The sequence below is a fragment of the Odocoileus virginianus genome, chromosome X (assembly GCF_023699985.2).
Source record: "Odocoileus virginianus isolate 20LAN1187 ecotype Illinois chromosome X, Ovbor_1.2, whole genome shotgun sequence".
Classification (NCBI taxonomy): Eukaryota; Metazoa; Chordata; class Mammalia; order Artiodactyla; family Cervidae; genus Odocoileus; species Odocoileus virginianus.
Genome location: NC_069708.1, coordinates 34,428,072 through 34,447,421, shown reverse-complemented (window position 1 = coordinate 34,447,421; position 19,350 = coordinate 34,428,072). Strand labels below are relative to the sequence as shown.

Genomic DNA, 19,350 nt, shown 5'->3' with positions numbered 1-19,350 from the left:
GGTAAAGAATCCACTTGCACTGTAGGAGATGCAGGAGATGTGGGTTCGATCCCTAGGTCGGGAAGATCCCCTGGAGGAGGGCATGGCAACTCACTCTAGTACTCTTGCCTGGAGAATTCCATGGACAGAAGAGCTTGGGGGCCTATGGTCCAAGGGCCACAAAGAGTCAGACATGACTTACGTGACTTAGCACTAGGTGAAAAATCCACATTCCCTCGAATTACCTTAGACCAAAAAACAAAATGTGAAAGTAGAATTTCTCTCCCCAATGTTTTCTACTTTCTTGAGGTCATTGAAAACTGACTAGAGAATTCAAGTTTAAGATCATAAAGAAAAAGTGTGACAAATTGATAGAATAACATTAACCTATATACACTACCACGTGTAAAACAGATAGCTAGTGGGAAGCTGCTGTATAGTATAACACAGGTAGCTTAGCCTGGTGCTCTGTCAAGACCTAGAGGGGTGGGATGGCGGGGGTGGGAGGAAGGCTCAAGAGGGAGGATATATATGTATACTTACGGCTGATTCACATTGTTGTATGGCAGAAACCAACACAATATTGTAAAGCAATCATCCAATTAAAATAAATTTTAAAAGTTATGTTATTAAAAAATAAAATTCTATGATTTCTATTTTACAAAAGACTATAGATGAAATGAGGATCCATTGATAAACATAAATAAGCATAAAAAAAGTAAATAAGCATAAAAAAAGTATCTGAAGCAGGCTGATGGCCAGAGTTTCTTCTTGAATTTTGAAGAAACTGGCATTGAACAAAAGCTGTTTTTGTCAAATATGCCTTATAGTTTGGGCTTCCCTGATAGCTCAGTTAGCAAAGAACCTGCTTGCAATGCAGGAGACCCCAGTCCAATTCCTGGGTCAGGAAGATCCACTGGAGAAGGGATAGGCTACCCACTCCAGTATTCTTGGGCTCCCTTGTAGCTCAGTTGGTAAAGAATCTGCCTGCCATGCGGGGGACATGGGTTTGATCCCTGGATTGGGAAGATCCCCCGGAGAAGGGAAAGGCTATCCACTCCAGTATTTTGGCCTGGAGAATTCTATGGACTGTATAGTTACTAACATTTCTGCATAAGCTATATAATTGTTAATATCACAACCACAGATACATTTTTTAGTACACAACCAAAAATACCTACTGTGCATTTAATAGATGATCTTGGGCATGTCATTTAACACCTTGGATTAGAATTTATTCATCTGTATTCCAAAGTGATTAAACTAGAAATCTCCAACAGCCTCCTTTAAGCTTTAAGGTCTAAGAACCTAAAAATAATATTCCCTCAAATAATCATTTTGAAAGTAGGTAGACATTTTGCAATAAAAACATAAAACTGATTTATATTCCTTTATTTTCCTTAGAAAGCAGCTCCATCATTTTTACCATTGGAAACCTACTTTCCAGATCCTTCATATCAGGGATCACTCATTAATTATTAGTCTCTGGCCTACAGTGAATAAACATAAGTTATGGGAAGACTTATGTCTTCAGGAATATAATTTTTGTGTCTCAGGTAAGTTCTGTCACTTAAATTCTAAGTGAAATCTTAGCAAATTACTCAGATCAATTTTATAGAAGTCTCAAAAATAAGTGTATTTATGTATTTTGGCTCACTGTAGAGTTACCATTTATTTTGCCCGCTGAAAGCACCAACTGACAATGCATGTAAAACACAAATTTGAATTACATAATGTTAATTACATAATCTCCTCATTATTTGCTAACAACAATAATTCTATTTTTTTCAATTTTTAGAAATATAATATGTATTTTAATGACAATGGATGAGGCCAAAATTAAAGATAATTTAATATGGAAAGAAGATAGTTATTACTAATCAAACAGTATTTTTGAGATCCCATTTCATGCAAAGAAGTATTTGGAGAAATACTTACAATAGTGCAACATATATATCATTTTAAACTATGAATATACAGAACATTTGAAGACCTCTTTTATCTTAACCAACTGGCAACCCTTTTCTCATAAACACTTAATACTTTCTTTTGAATTATCTGTCTCAAACATTTTAATATTGGTATTTTTCCTTTATAATTTTTTGTATCTTTCTGTGTCATTTCCCAATGATTACTAAATGGGCATGCTACAGCTAATGTAAATTTTGATAGTGGCAGTAGGCATGCTTAATACCCAGGGGAAATTAGAGAATCCTGTGGAGAATTGTCCAGCAATCAACCTTCTTTGTCATTAATAAACAATTTGTTCTGAAAATTTTTATTAGACTGTAGTTCCTTTACACTGTTGTGTTAATTTCTGCTGTACAGCAAAGCAAGTCAGCTATATGTATACATATATTCCCTTGTTTTTGGATTTCCTTTGCATTTATGTCACCATGGAGCACTGAGTAGAGTTCCTTGTGCTATATAGTAGGTTTTTATTAGTTATCTATCATTTTCTTCTCAAGTGCACAGAGAACATGCCCACTATAAATAACTAATTTAAAAAGAGAAATAAGCCAATGCATTTTTTAAAATGAGCCAATATAATTTTTACTTTGACAATTATATAAACATAAAAATTTTACTTAGGGCTTCCCTGATAGCTCAGTTGGTAAAGAATCTGCCTGCAATGCAGGAGACCCTGGTTCAATTCCTGGGTCGGGAAGATTCTCTAGAGAAGGGATAGGCTATCTACTCCAGTATAGTTGGGCTTCCCTTGTGACTCAGCTGGTAAAGAATCCACCTGCAATGCAGGAGACTTGGGCTCAATCCCTGGGTTGGGAAGACTCCCTGGATGGAAAGGCTACCAACTCCAGTATTCTGGCCTGGAGAATTTCATGGGGTCACAAAGAGTTGGACACAGCTGAGCAACTTTCATTTTTAAAAAATTTTACTTAAGGAATAATTTCTCAATTTTAGAAAAATAGTTTTAAAGTTAGGGAATTCTATAGGATATATATATATATATATATATATAGAGAGAGAGAGAGAGAGAGAGAAACAGAGTGCTGAGAAAATATTTATGTAAGGAAAAATAAGTATGTACAATTTTAAGTCAATATGAAGTTGTATGATAGTGGTTGGTGGAAAATATCAAAGCTTGCTTAAATCATATGAGTGATACAATTTAAAGTCTATAGTTTAACAAGAAGGTGGAATCTTTTAGGACTGAAATGATTGGAGAAGGCTTTTGTCAAAGAAGTGGTAATTTTACTTGGGTCTGAACTACTTGATAGACATTTGATAAGCAAAGGTATAAGAGAATAGGACTGCAATCAGAGGTAATAATATAGCAAAGGAAAAATGCCTAGGACAGATTGGTTTCCACAAAAGACTATCATACTTAATGATTGAAAAGAAGAACATGAGGGTGGTGTTCAGAAATTAAAGAAATATTTCAACCTTAGAAAATTTTCTTATGCATGCATGACTATTTTTTTCAATTGGATAAGGTACAAATCACAGATGCAACAGGTTAGACCAGAAGAAAGGGAAACTGACCAAAAAGAAAAATTGCTGACAAACTTAAGAGGAATCTTAGAGTCCACTGACCTGCACATTTTTCCTTTGCCTTAAAACTAAGCCTTGCCTCCCAAGATTTCTCATGATCATTTGTTTCAATTCACTTGGACTAGGCATTCTGTTCCCCAAACAAGCACACAGTTTCCCTGCCTCTGCATTTGCTGTAACAATTTATCCGATAGTTCAGAGCCAAGTCAAATACTACCTCCTCAGCAAAAAACTTCTCCAATGATCTTAGTCCTAAATGATAGTTTCTTTCTATTTTATTATTAAATTCAGATTGCACCACTTGCATGATACAAGCAACTTTTTGATTTATAAATATGTGTGCATCTGTTTGCTTTATCCTAAATTTTTAAGGGCAGAAACTGTGATGCAACTTTGCATACCTCAGAGTTTTATAGTTTTATAGACTAGTCCATAAAAATAAAATCCAACTCACAAAATAATGCTAAATGCAAATTTGTTGAATGTGTTCCAGTGTTGACACATTTTTTATTCCTTTCATGCTTCTCCTTATCCTTATGAAGCAATCCTTATATTGAACCCAAATTTTGTGTTTACTTTCTAACTTTTGGTAAATAAAATGATTGAAACATATCTAGGTTCACCCAAAAATGCCTTCACCAAAGACCACTACAATATTGTAAAGTAATTAGCCTCCAATTAAAATAAATAATTTTTTAAAAAGAAAAAAAGAAGCATCTAGAATCTAGGAATGATCCCAATAACTGTGGGGAAAGGAAGAAATTTAAATGTCTTTCTGATTTACCTACTTAAATCAGAATGCATTGCGGTTGGAGGAGAGAAACCGAGCTGCAGTCAGTCTTTACTACCTGATCTGTTTAATTCCACACTGTAGGTGAGGGGAAGAATGGGCAATGGTATAAATGATGGGTTCTTCTCTTAGGCTGTATTTCAGTTTGAAGGGATTATTTGGTATTCTATAGCAGCTATGAATATTCCTTTTTTAAAATGATTATTATAATTTTTAATCCACATGAACACAAATGGATTTCTTCTTTTAAGTAACTGTTCAAAAGGTTAATTTCCTTTTTTAATCAACCTTTCAGCATAGGGATTTCAGCTGTTGTTGGAACATGGTTAAACCCAATTAGCTGTTACTAAAAACCAAACCAAGGCATTCTGAGAAAGTGGTTCAAAATCCTACATTTTTGCCCATTATTATCTTCAAGTACCTTATTCACCAATCCACACCCCCATTCTAGCAAATTTTAGGGCTCATGAACTACCTTTGAAAGCAAATAAAGGCCTCTTCTAAAGTAGAAAGCCACCTAAAGATAACTAAGACTAGGGTGAGGTTAGGGGGCACTCAGACACAAATGATAAGGGGCACCCCAAAACTCAGTAATAAAGATAAATGTTTAATGCACTACTTTAAAGAGCTAATTAAAGATTTTTTTTAAAGTTCATTGATAAACAAAATATCAATTTTAAATAAAAACAAGATCCTACCTTACACTTGCGGGCCTTCCCAAGTGGCACTAGTGGTAAAGAACTCGCCTCCCAATGCAGGTTACATCCCTGGGTCAGCCCTTGGAGAAGGCCATGGGAATCCACTCCAGTATTCTTGCCTGGAGAATCCCATGGACAGAGAAGCCTGGAGGGCTACAGTCCACAGGGTTGGAAAGAGTTGGACATGACTGAAACGATTTAGAACACATGCACTCTACACTTGCATAATTCACCTCAACGGCCTCATCCTAATCTCCTGAGTCTGGGGTGCATCCTTAAATTTGCACCAGAAGTGAGTGCTTTAATTGCTTTATCCTAGTCCAGGCTCTGTGTCCTAAATACTTTCATGTATGGTATCTTCCCGAGTTCCTTCACCAAATGCCACCTTTGGATTCATAATCCATTGTATCAGCCTTTTTCCTCTAGATAGTCCTGTGTTATTACCTCACACAGAGTCCCATTAAATTCTTGGTGAACTCCCACCAAGTGGGATAATGGCATCTATCAGATGTCCCCACCTTCAGGTTCCTCTTGCTCTTACAGTTTCAAGTTTTGAGGCTCTCCGTCTGTGAAAGATGCCCCGTTTTGGCACCCTGATCCTGCCAGGACCACAATTCTAGTGTGGCGCAAAGTCCCCACAACCTGAGAAACAGCTCCACTCTTTTCTACTTTCTAAACGAGTACTCGTCTCATGTTATCTACATCCTCCTGCCAAAGGTAGAATGGAAAGATTGGAGCCTAGGCCCAGTCCTATCTGAAAAGCACTTTCCTTCCAGGAAGAAACTTTTGGAGACCGTGGAGAAAGCAAGTGCAGTGACTTTCTCCTGTTATTACTACATAAAGGAAAAAAAGAAAAGAGAACCGATAAGGACAACCCCAGCTTTCCCGCCAGTTTTATGCTTCAGCCCTTTGTGTCCACTAAGTCAAGGTGCTCCTCTACCCCACCAGCAGTCGGAGCAGGCAACCTTCGAGGGCTTCAGGAGTCCGTGGGCCACGCCCCCTGGGCTTGTCACTCCCCTTATTGGTCTGACAGCCTGTCACTCCAATTTGGCTCCCATTCCTGCTAACCATTCACGTAGTCCGGTTGTGTCTTGGTGCGCTTAATGTTGCCAATAACGAGAGGTTTTTTTTTTTTTTTTTTTTTTGAAGGCAAGTACAGGTCGTACTTTAAGTAGTTCATTGAAAACCCAGTTGCTCTCTGAGCGGTCGTGTATAGACTGCTTTCGGCTTTTTTTCTGCTGACTGCTAAGATCTCCTATAGAGAGCTGCAACAATGCCCAAAAGAAAGGTAAGTGAAATAGGAAGATAGAAGGGGTATTAGCGACTGAAATACATATTTCCTAATCGACAGAGACTTTTTTAAAAAGCATTTTGGCTTCTAGTTCGATTTTGCGAGGTGCCTAAGGGGAGGGAAGGGCAAATATCGGTTAGTATAAGGTTGAGGATGGTCTTTCACGCAACTGGTAGTTCACTTTTGGCGTGTTTTGTTTAAGGGAAAGAATCGCTTGAGAGGTGTCTCCATGCTGAATTACAAACAGCCATAGCGCTGTGCTGTCGCTTCCTACCCCACCCCCGTTCCTCCGCTTACCCTATTGGAGAACGCTTCTCCCAACCACACTTTCAGACACTAATTTCCTCCTCAGCCTCCAGCTTTCCTCCGGGAACCGTCCCGTTTCGGGGTACGAAGGCCATGGCTTTCTCCCGTATTTATTTGCCTTTGTTCTTCCCGTTTTCTTTTTCTTTTTTTTTTTCCTTCCTCCACTTCATGTCAAGCCAGAGGGCTTTGCAGTGGTAATCCTGTGCCATTAGGCGGCGCAGACTTCAAACTGTCCTGGAGAAGGTAGAGATTCACCGCTGTAATAGCAACTTTAGGCCCGAGAGGTCTGAGACTCTCCAAGTTCACTGTCTAAATGTGGAAGAATGATAAGAGAAATGCGTCAGATAAACTATTGCTTATCTTGGGGTAGCGTGGATTTGCTCACTTTAGACACGAATAATTGATATGAGCTATTGAAGGGCTGCTGGTCTCCTGCAAACCCTCACTTAAAAAATCATGACTCCTCTCTTAGACAAGAAAGAAATTCACACTCAGTGTTGATCTGTTTGCTTGTTTGTTTGTTGGGGAGGCGGGTCCCTTAGAAGTGAAATCGATCGCTGTTTCGTTGCTTGATAAAATTGTAAAATACTGTGCTAATGTAAGGCGTTATGATTTTTTTAAGTATTATTCCTCTCTATTCGTTTGTCTTCCCTATTTTTAGAAATAGGAATAAGACTGAAATTCCACGGTGCTCTGAGGCTGTATGACTCGTGCGATAGCTTAGTAACTCCCAGTCTAAAAGGACAGAAAGCAATGGTTTCTAATCACCAACCCCCTTCCTGTGATTCCCGCCGCTGCGCTTTTCTAGGCTTGTGCAATGGATCTTGCGATTTTACAGAGCTGACAGCAACCTTGTAGCAGGTAGTGGCGGGAAGTTTTAAAATCCGCAGCCGGCTTCTCAATAAAACGCGCTGACGTTTTAACAAAGAGGTAACCCACCCCCCCCCGCCGCCGCAAAGCATTGTGGGGATTGTAGTTCTTGTCTGCAGAACTTGGAGGGGATAAGTGAGAGTCAGATAAGTACAATTACATCTCAAGCGTGAGTCTAAACAGACGGGGAAGTTGCATGAAGCTCCGCCCTTCATTCTGCTCGCCCTCCCTCATCCTTTTTGGCTTTAACACGGGCTACAACAGGTGGATTTTAAAATTAAAGTTTGTTTTTAGGAGATACAGTTTATACAAAAGGATGAAAATGACTATCAGTTGTATAAACATGTCTTGGGAATTCATTTGCATCTTGGTGTATATTTGCACGTTAGTAGACAGCATGCTACTAGGCAATAACGGGTGGCTACTTGAGCAGAAATCCAGGAAAAAGTCATAAGCTGTTATATTGCAGACTGCAATCTATAGGCAATATTTTCAGATCTATACATTTATATTGATGACCTTATTTCTGTGTGGTTTTCCCTCCTGTATAGGCTGCAGATCAAGGTGATATGAAGCAAGAGGTGAGTTTCTTTAGTTTTAGAGTCTGTCTGAAAAAAAATCACTTGTTTTATAAACTTGACACTTGAGCAGCTAAAACCTAAATGCTGGTTAGTGTATTTGTACCATATGAGTACCAATACGGTATGCCAGTTTTCTCTCTCAGAAATAGTAGGTATTGAAAACTCCAAACTTCTTGGGACATAGGATGGTATTGTGTTTAAGATCTGGAGAGAGTGTGAACGAAAGAATTGCTTTGTCGACTTGCAAGAAAGGGCTATATTTTCATTTCTAAATATACTGTTACTAGCCATTGTGTTAATTTAGCCTAGCAATTGAAATTTAATTTGGAATTTTTTTCTTTAGCATATGAAGGGTCCAGAGAAGGGAAAAATCAAAGCTTATGTTTTTATTTGTTCAATGATACTTTCTAATCAAGCTTACAATACTTCTTAATGACAACATATATATAGTGTTACACTAAATACTTTCACTGCAATATAAATATTTCTAGTTTTGTGTATCCATAATTTTCTTAACGGATAATTATTTTTAACTTATAGCCAAAGAGAAGATCAGCCAGACTGTCTGCTGTAAGTAGTCTTTATTTAAAAGTTGCCCGTGTATTGTAAAATGTAATTTTAGACTTCAGGGGATCCTGGACAATGTTAGTCATTTAATACAAGATTTACTTTTGATGTTTTAAGAAAAAACTTTCTCACCAAGGAAATATTTTTGTCCTAGTTTTCAGTTTGAACTACACCCATTTATTTTAATCACAAAGTTGAATTTCAGTTAGTGATCTTTCTTCAATTATGATGTCTTCTCTTTCTTTCCCCATAATTTGCAGTTTTTTTGTTTTTTTTTTTTAGTTGCCTGTGCCCGTTATACCAGAGTTGAAGTCCAAAAGAACATCAACTCCAAGGGTAAATATTCAGCAAGCAATATTGAGAGAAACTTACTTTTCTTCAGAAACAGTTTTTTGGAAAGGCATATAGTTGATCATTTTGCTTTATTTTCTTTTCAGTTAGTCATATATTACATTATTTGTTGTTGTTGTGATTTGGTTGCTAGGTCGTGTCTGAATCTTTTGCAACCCCATGGGCTGTAGCTCACCAGGCTCCTCTATCCATGGAATTTCCCAGGCAAGAATACTGGAGTGGGTTGCCATTTCCTTCTCCAGGGGATCTTCCCAACCCACGGATCAAACCTGCCTCGCCAACACTGTCAGGCAGATACTTTACCACTAAACCACCAGGGAAGCCCCATATTACATTATACATCATACCATATGGTACATGTCAGCCCTTTGAGTAGGAAATATTTGTTTGTGTTCTGTGGTTGTCTATTGTGTATTGACATTTTCCCTAGGAAGAGACAAAACAAAAGTTTAGTTGGATAGGCCCATAAAATGTACATGCTTTTGACTTCATACAGTTACAATACCAACATTCCTGGGAAAACACAAGGTGTAAACTATAGGAACCAAAGTAATGTTTTGTGATAATAATAGTAACTAACTTTTGATAATACTGAACAATTTCCAAAGTGCTTCCACATACATTATTTCCAAATGCACACAATTGATTTCATATAGGCTTCTATGTTCTGGTGTTGTGGCTAGAAAAATATTAAAAATGGAAATAGCCTCAATATTAAGCTTACTTTCCCCCCTATATTTACTTTTATTTACATGTAAATGTTTGTGAATATAATATGATTTTATTTCATTTTAGAATTCTTTATTGAGGCATTGTTGATGTTTTAAGGATAGGTGGAATTCTTTAATTTTATTTTATTTTTAATTGGAGAACAATTACATTATGATATTGTGATGGTTTCTGCCATACATTAACATGAATCAGCCACAGGTATACATATGATATATGTCCCCTCCCTCTTAAACCCCTCCTCCCTCCCCATCTCACCCCTCTAGGTTGTCTTAGAGCACTGGCTTTGGGTTGAATTCTTAACATCAGAAAACATTAAGACTAGCAGAAACGTTAGAAATCATCTAATCCCATAATTTTGTGATTGAAGAAACTACATTACAGTTGTATTCATAAAATGCTTTGAAATCCTTGATTAAAAGACCTTGCTAAAACTATGGCCATAGTTTGATTAATCATAGTAAATGACAACAGAAGAGAAAGTTTCTATTTGGTTTTTCTCTATTTCACATTTCAAGGTCACTATTTATAAAATTAAATACTCAACTTATAATTTGTTAAAATAGTAAACACTGTTTATTTCTTCTTTTTAAAAAAGTGCTAGAATAAAACATAATATAAAAACACTTCACCCTCCTTGGCTCTCAGTTTCTCATGTGATAAAAGGATAATAACACATCATATTGCATTTTACAGTTTCCAAAGTAATTTCACATATATTTTATCATTTGCTTCATACAACATCCTGGTAGGTAGGTGATATTACTCTCTCTTACATTTGAAAAAATAAACACAGAGAAAATTATGCTTTTGCTCAAGGTCACATCAAACAAGAAACAGATCCAGATTTAAAACACATGTTCGCTGGCCCCTTAATCCAGTGCCCTTTCTACCACATACACACATAGGGCAAAGAGCTTTCTTATAAAGAAATCATGATTCAAATCATTCTAAAACGTGTAGCCCTATGTATTGAATCACTAATATCCCCAAGTGATCTCTTTCAAATGTATTTAAATTGGTGCTCTCCCTAACTTAGTATTTTTCTTGATTATTAACAATGGAGGCTCTGCAATCAAAAACCCTATTTCTAATTGTTAGACATGACAGGGATAAACTGGTCCCCTCTAATCAAAGATAATTAATTTATCAAATTTTAACCTGATGCTGGCAATTGGCCCTGAGTAGCTACTGGTCAGCATTCTAACTTGTTGCTTCTCATCTGAGAGAAACTTTGATTTATATCAGAGTAATAGTACTCATTTTAATGCCATTTCAAGTTTATAATGACACTGAAAGTATTTTAAAGCTTTTCCATAAACTATTACAACAGCTGGTAAAATAATCGTGCCATTTAATCAACATACCAATTAAATTCTGTATTTATTTTTTATTGTTTTGTGTTTCTGGACAGAAAATGAAGACCAAAAATGATATGATGGGAAAAGACACAGATGCAATTGCCGAAACCATAGCTGAAACGAAGAAAGAAGTTGTTAAAGAATACAACAATGAAACTGCTGAAAATGGAGGAGCAAAAATTATAGAGGTACATTCCATTTGTCCATTTGAAAGTTTAACAATGGATTCAACTGAAAGAAATCTTGTTTGCCTTGTAGTTTAAAAGTTGAGAAATATTAAATGAGTATGACTCCATAGTGTCTTAGTCTGTTCAGGTTGCTGTAACAAAATACCACAGATTGGGTGGCTTATAAACAGCAGAAATTTATTTCTCACAACTGTGAAGGCTGGGAAGTCAGTCAGGCTTTGGCAATACGTGAACCGTGAACTTCCAGATGTTCAAGCTGGTTTTAGAAAAGGCAGAGAAACCAGAGATCAAATTGCCAACATCCACTGGATCAACGAAAAAGCAAGAGAGTTCCAGAAAAACATCTATTTCTGCTTTATTGACTATGTCAAAGCCTTTGACTCTGTGGATCACAATAAACTGGAAAATTCTGAAAGATATATGAATACCAGACCACCTGACCTGCCTCTTGAGAAGCCTGTATGCAGGTCAGGAAGCAACAGTTAGAACTGGATATGGAACAACAGACTGGTTCCAAATAGGAAAAGGAGTACATCAAGGCTGTATATTGTCACCCTGCTTATTTAACTTCTATGCAGAGTACATCATGAGAAATGCTGGGCTCGAGGAAGCACAAGCTGGAATCAAGATTGCCGGGAGAAATCTCAATAACCTCAGATATGCGGATGACACCACCCTTATGGCAGAAAGTGAAGAAGAACTAAAGAGCCTCTTGATGAAAGTGAAAGAGGAGAGTGCAAAAGTTGGCTTAAAACTCAACATTCAGAAAACTAAGACCATGGCATCTGGTCCCATCACTTCATGGGAAATAGATGGGGAAACAGTGGAAACAGTGGCTGACTTTATTTTTTTGGGCTCCAAAATCAGTGCAGATGGTAATTGCAGCCCTGAAATTAAAAGATGTTTACTCCTTGGAAGGAAAGTTATGACCAACCTAGACAGCATACTAAAAAGCAGAGACATTACTTTGTCAACAAAGGTCCATCTAGTCAAGGCTATGGTTTTTCCAGTAGTCATGTATGGATGTGAGAGTTGGACTATAAAGAAAGCTGAGTGCCAAAGAATTGATGCTTTTGAACTGTGGTGTTGGAGAAGAATCCTTGGACCAAAAGGAGATCCAAGCAGTCCATCCTAAAGCAGATCAATCCTGGGTGTTCATTGGAAGGACTGATGTTGAAGCTGAAACTCCAGTACTTTGGCTACCTGAGGCGAAGAGCTGACTCGTTTGAAAAGACCCTGATGCTGGGAAAGATTGAGGGCAGGAGGAGAAGGGGACAACAGAGGATGAGATGGTTGGATGGTATCACTGACTCAATGGACATGATTTTGGGTAGACTCTGGGAGTTGGTGATGGACAGGGAGGCCTGGCATGCTGTGGTTCATGGGGTCGCAAAGAGTCAGACACGACTGAGCAACTGAACTGACCTGAACTGAACAGAAGACCTGCTTCCTGGTTTATGGATGGCAGTCTTCTTGCTGTGTCCTGACACCATAAAAAGGGTGAGAGAGCTCTCTGGGGCCTCTTTTATAAGGACATAAATCCCTTTCATGAGGGCTCTACCCTCATGACCTAATCACCTCCCATTGGCCTCACTTCCAAATACCATCACTTTGGAAATTAGGTTTCATCATATGAATTTTGAGGGACACATACATTCTGTGTACATCATATAGTATAGTGGTAAATAAGAGGAAAAGAAAGAAAATGAATTTAAAATTTGAGAATTTTCAGGAATGGGTATGGGAGCAATGGGTTAGCACTTATATCAATAGAACAATGCCAATGATCATGACTTAATAATCTAATGACTGTCTTCTTAAATATAGACTGATCCTCTATAACTTTTGTCAGTACGTGGGCTATTTGTAAATCCCTTTTTGAGATCATATGAGTCTTTTTCCCTCTTCAGATTGCAAAGCAAATCAGTACGTTTATGTTTCCAATAGGTCTTGCTTTGCATATTTATCTTACCACATTTCTCAGTATTATAGTTAAAACAATGAAAATGGGATTTAGTGCCAAATCTATAAATCAAACCTGTGCATATAGGGAAAATCTTTTGTAACTGATCCTATGATATCTGGTAAAAGACTTTTCAACTAACTTTTTACAAAGTAAACCTAAATATCACCAATATAGAAATAAAATGTATTATTTCTTCAAGAAATATATTTTGTATATGTATATACTACTCATTGAGAATTATTGATAGAGAATATGTCATTTTTTCTGTATTTACTGTTTCCTCATATTTGTAATAAAAATTATTTATATGAATAGGTTTTTCCAAATTTATTGTTCCAAATGTCTATTTGTGCATGATTATGTAGAGATACTTTCATTAATCCTGTTTCATATGCTTCCTTTTGACATGTTGTTTAGGAGGCCTTTTCCACAGGGAAAGTACTTTATTTAATAAGATAGCTATAATTCTGTCTTGGTTCCAAATTTACAAATCTTGGTTTTTCTTCTATATTCATTATAGGCACCAGTTCCTGAAAGAGAAATAGAGGAAATAAAAGAAGAAAAAATTGAAGATATCAAAGAAGAAGGAGAAGAAAAGAAAGAGGTAGTGGCAAAAGATGGAAAAGAAGATGAAAAAGATGAAAAAGGAGATGGAGATCAAAATAAGGAAGAAGTGAAAGGAAAAGATATAGAGGAGGACAAAGATGGAAAAGGGAAAGAAGATGAAAAAAAAGATGAAGGGAGAAAAGAGAAAGAAGAAGATGGGAAAGAGGAAGAAGATAAAGAAACTGGAGAGGGAGAAGAGGGAAAAGATAGAAAAGGGAAAGAAGAAGATGGGAAAGAGGAAGAAGATAAAGAAACTGGAGAGGGAGAAGAGGGAAAAGATAGAAAAGGGAAAGAAGAAGATGGGAAAGAGGAAGAAGATAAAGAAACTGGAGAGGGAGAAGAGGGAAAAGATAGAAAAGGGAAAGGAGAAGATGACAAAGTGGAAGAAGATGAAAAAGAAAAAAGAGATAAAAAAGAGAATGAAGATGGGAAGGGGAAAGAAGATGGCAAAGAATCTGAAGATGGAAAAGATAAAAAAGATGGGAAAAAAGGAGAAGATGGAAAAACGGATGAAGATAGAAAAAGGGATGATGGTGGAAATGAGAAGGAAGATGAAAAAAATAAAGAAGGAAAAGAGAAAGAAAATGGAAAAGAAGATGGAGGAAATGGAAAAGATGAAAGCAAGGCTGAAATTGGAAAAGAAATAACCAAAAGAGAAGAGGTCAAAAAAGAAGATGGAAAAAAAGAAGAGTCTCAGAGTATTGCTTAAAGCTGCCCTATATGGTTTCATAGTTTGGTAATATGTACCTCTATGTTGCAATGTTAATAGAGATGAATATTTTTATCAAATATTTTATAGACACAGCTTTTCTTTAACATCAATTTAGTTTCAAAACATCTTCATACTGTTCATTAATCACAAAGTTCCCAACACTGAATTATTATCGATAAGCTTTGTGATTATAATGGTGGAATATATACAAAAAGTATGCTTTCAACTTCATCAGTGAATACCCTTTTCTGTAATTTATATGTTAAATCTTTGAATTTTAATTTTACTCCTATATGTGATAATTTCACAAAATGGAGAGATCCCAAAAGAATTTTCTCAAAAATTCTTGTGGTTCTCTAGGTTGTTTTTATAAAGAAAGTGAACTATTTTCATGTAATGGTAAGAGTTAGAATTATCTTTTCCAAATATAACTTTGATATTACTTCGGAAAAATGCAATTGAAATTCCATTTTTAAAAGAAATATAAATGTTTATTTCAGAAGGGAAGTTCTGATAATATGTGTATTTACAACATTTTATTGGATTTATCTTAATAAAAATTATCTTCAACGATGATTGTAGTTTGTTATATCTCCAAAATTGCAGTAGTGAAATATTTTAATGCTTTTTTTTTCTATTGTGATGTTCATGAAAATATTTTTAAAAATTTGCACTGAGATAAAATAAGCATAAAATTTCATGCTTTTCAGCCATTTCAGCCATTTCAAAATGTACGATTCTATGGTTTTAGTATATTCACAATGTTGTGCAACCGCTATCACCATCCACTATCTAATTCCATGATATTTTCACCACCAAAATAAGAAAGTACCAGTTAGAGGTCTCTGTCCATTCCCCTCAACCAGTCCCACCACTGGGCCCTGGCAACTAATTTGCTTTCTGTACCTATGTGTTTGGCTATTCTGGACACTTCATAGAAATGGAATCATGCAATACATGGCCTTTTGTGTCTGGCTTCTTTTGCTTAGAATAATTTTTCAGATTCATCCATGTTGTAGCATGTATCATTACTACATTTATTTTATGGATGGATAATATTATATTGCACTGATACACTACATTGTTTGTTGAAGAATATTTGAGCTGTTTCTGTTTTATCAATTATAAATAATTCTATGAACATTCATGTACAATTTTTTGTGTACATGTATGTTTTCCTTTCTCCTGGTTATATAGCTAGGAGTAGAACCACTGAACTATGTAGTAAGTCTATGTTTAACTTTTTGAGTAACTTCCAGACAGTTTTCCAAAGTGGCTTCAGCACTTTTATTCTCACCAGCAATGTATGAGTGTTCTAATTTCTCCACATCCTTGCCAATGCTTGTTATTGTCTGTCTTTTTTATTATAGAAATCTTAATGAGGTGATTTCAGAGTGATCAAAATTATGTTAATTTTTATTTTCATTTCCCTAATGATGTTGAGCATCTTCTCATGTGCTTATTGGCAATTTGGATAACTTCTTTGGAAAAATGTCTAACAAACGCTTAACCCATTTTTTACTTGGGTTGTCTTTTTAGTACTAAGTTGTAAGACATGTATATATTTTAGATAGAAATCCCTTATCAGATGTAATGATTTGCAAAATATTTTCCCCATTCTATGGGTTGTCTTTTTAACTTTCTTGATAAAATCCTTTGACGCACAGAAAGTTTTATTATTATTATTAAATCTAATTTATCTATTTTTCCTTTTGCTGATTTTGTTATTGGTGACATATCTAAGAATCTAGAGTTGCCAAACTCCAGGTCACAAAGATATATACTTATATAAAGAGTTTTATAATTTTATCTTTTGTATTTAGGCTTTTGATACATCTTGTGTTAAATTCTGTTTATGGTGTGAAGTAGGATCACAAATTCATTCATTTGCAAGCACTATTTCTTGAAAAGACTATTTCCCCTTTGGATGATCCTGGCACTGTTCAAAAATCAATAGACCATAGATGCACGGGTTTATTTTTGGACTCTCAATTTAATACCATTGATCTATATGTCTTTCATCATGTCAGTACCACACATTTGACTACTATAGCATTATATTAAGTTTTGTCATTAGAAAGTATATGTTCTTCGACTTTGTTCCCAGTCGCTTACAAATTTTATGAGTTTTAGAATCATCAAGTACATTTATACAAAATAAAAGGCAATTGGAATTTGATAGGGATCGTAATAGTATGAAAATAAATTTGAGGGATATTGCCATATTAAATTTTCTTCCAATCCATGAACATGGATGTCTTTCCATTTTTTTAAGGTGTCTCTTTTTTAAATAATGCAGTATTTTTACTGAGGTAAAAAATAATGTAAAATTTGTCATTTTATTCGTTTTTTAAGTCTAAAGTTCAATGGTTCTAAGTTTATTTATAGTGCTATGAAATAGTTCCCCAGAAGTATTTCATCTTGCAAATGTGAAACTATACCCTCAGAGCAATTTCTTTCCACGGTATTTTATAGTTCTTCATGTACACATTTTGCACTTCCTTGATCAAATTTATTCCTAAGTGTTTTATCATTTTTGAAGCTATAGTGTATTGTTTTCTTGATTTCAATTTAGTATTGTTTACTGCTAGTGTATAGAAATACAACTGAGTTTTTAATATTGATCTCTTATCTGCAATTTTGCTAAACTTGTACATTAGAATTACCAGGTATTTTGTGGCTTCCTCATAGTTTCCTCTATTTATAAAATCATGTCATCTGCAAATAGAGATTATTTTACCTCTTTCTTTCCAACTTGGTTGTCTTTATTTCTTTTTTTCCTGCCTAATTTCCCTGGCTTCACAAATATTAAGAATAAAAAAGAAAATGCACAAATTCAGAAGTCCAGCTTTCAAAGCATAGGCTTCTGACTCTACATCTTTCTCAAGGCTGGCAGGTCCTGCACCGTTTCCTACCCTGTCTCAGAATTACCATAACTACAATGTTACAGTAATCAAAACCAACTTAAAAGGGCTGGTTAAATATCTAAGTAACTTGCCTAGATCCCCACTTCCTAGCCAGATACTGCAACCACAAAAAAATGTATTCAACTTCTAGCACAGAATTTGGTATTTTAAGCACCTTGATCCCCTTTATTGCCAAGGTTAAAATAAAAATAACAATCCTGGGTTCCTCTTTAAAAACTCATCCCAGGTGACCGGCAGAACTGTCGTAATGAGTAATCTTAATTTTTCATGTGAAATTATACCCTCTACATAAAGAAGAATGGTAACCACCTTCACCTTACAACATTATCTTAACTATAATAAAGTTCTCATACAAGAGGATGAGCTTCCTAGGTGGTATAGAGGTAAAGAATCTCCCTGTCAATGCAGGAGACACAGGAGATGAAGGTTCAGTACCTGGGTCAGGAAGATCTCCTGGAGTAGGAAATGGCAACCCACTCCAGTATACTTGCCTGGAGAATCCCATGGACAGAGGAGCCTGGCAGGCTACAGTCCATGGGGTCACAAAGAGTTGGACATGATTGATCAACTAAGCACACATACATACAGGGGAATCATTGCTTCATACTATAATATTGGTACCAAAGTAAATTTTCTTCCTTGGGTATTGTATTTTCTTTTTGATGTTGTAACTGGATACTGCTTTCCCTTTATCATCAAAACTTTGCTTCACACAATTTCTCTTCTAAAAGATTGAACAATAGTAACATGTTTGAGGGAGGAATGAAGTAAGGAAGTGCTAATTTATTGAGAAAGCACACCATGACTGTAAGTGAAAGTGAATATAAATTATAACTCTACAAAACAGAACAATCTTTACTAAAGATGGTGAGAAATAAGGGTATAAAAAATCTTCAGGGAACCCCACAGAGAAAAGTTGTTCAAGAAGTACACTTGAAGTTTCTTTAGTAATATGAAGTATCTTTCGTTAAATATAGCCTTGGTAACACAAGGTTTTGGTAATATATATTATTGAGTCATCACAATAATTGATTTTCTTAGTATATAGTGATGAAGCTTTAATCTAAACGTTTCTGTTGTTACTTTAAAGGTTTTGCCCCATTCATAAGCTTGAGGTCATGCCTCAGAATAAAAACATTTTAATGGGAATAAACTGAAAACGTATTGTAATTAGATGGGAAACTATGTTTCAGTTTATTGGTCTACCAAGGAGAAAAAGAATATCTATACACATTTTCAGGGTCTTATCTGCTGCATAAGGACTGCCTTTAGTATTTCCACTGAGGAGAATGGGTACATGTATATGTACGGCTGAGTCCCTTCACTGTTTACCTGAAGCTATCACATATTGTTAATTGGCTATACCCCAATACAAAAAGTTTTTGGCGTTAAAAAATAAATTAAAAACAATACCCCTAATATTTAATATGTTTTATGCTGAATGTTATTAATAATATATAAAATTCCATAAGAAAAGGGAAGCATAGAACAAAGGTATGTCGGAGCTGGAGTCTAATCTCCTAAACCATATTATAACATATGATTAATGACCAAATAAGAACATACAGATAAATCTTGACATTATCTTTAAAATCACGTCTTACCTAATTGATATCCATAGGACATTTCACCCCAAAACAATCAACTTCACCTTTTTCTCAAGTGCACATGGAACCTTCTCCAGAATAGATCACACCCTGGGACGTAAATCTATCCTTGGTAAATTCAAAAAGATTGAAGTCATTCCAGTCATCTTTTCTGACCACAGTGCAGTAAGACTAGATCTCAATTACAGGAAAAAAAATATTAAAAAATTCAAACATATGGAGGATAAATAACATGCTTCTGAATAACCAACAAATCATAGAAGAAATCAAAAAAGAAATCAAAATATGCATAGAAATGAATGAAAATG

The 19,350-nt window shown here is 35.7% G+C and overlaps 1 protein-coding gene across 4 annotated transcripts; it reads left to right on the top strand.

Moving 5' to 3' along the window:
- The first annotated feature begins 6,113 nt into the window (after positions 1-6,113).
- LOC110143792 (high mobility group nucleosome-binding domain-containing protein 5-like) lies at positions 6,114-15,084 on the top strand. 4 transcript variants are annotated; one of them, XM_070462109.1, is made up of 7 exons: positions 6,114-6,268; positions 7,386-7,507; positions 7,999-8,028; positions 8,569-8,598; positions 8,878-8,931; positions 11,090-11,224; positions 13,711-15,084. In XM_070462109.1, the coding sequence occupies exons 3-7, from the start codon at positions 8,017-8,019 to the stop codon at positions 14,503-14,505; spliced, it is 1,026 nt and encodes a 341-aa protein (XP_070318210.1). In that variant the 5' UTR covers positions 6,114-6,268; positions 7,386-7,507; positions 7,999-8,016; the 3' UTR covers positions 14,506-15,084. The 4 variants fall into 4 exon arrangements, with proteins under 4 accessions (XP_070318210.1, XP_020759183.2, XP_070318211.1 ...); XM_070462110.1 differs by lacking the exon at positions 6,114-6,268 and adding an exon at positions 6,484-6,820; XM_020903524.2 differs by lacking the exon at positions 7,386-7,507.
- Positions 15,085-19,350: the final 4,266 nt, after the last annotated feature.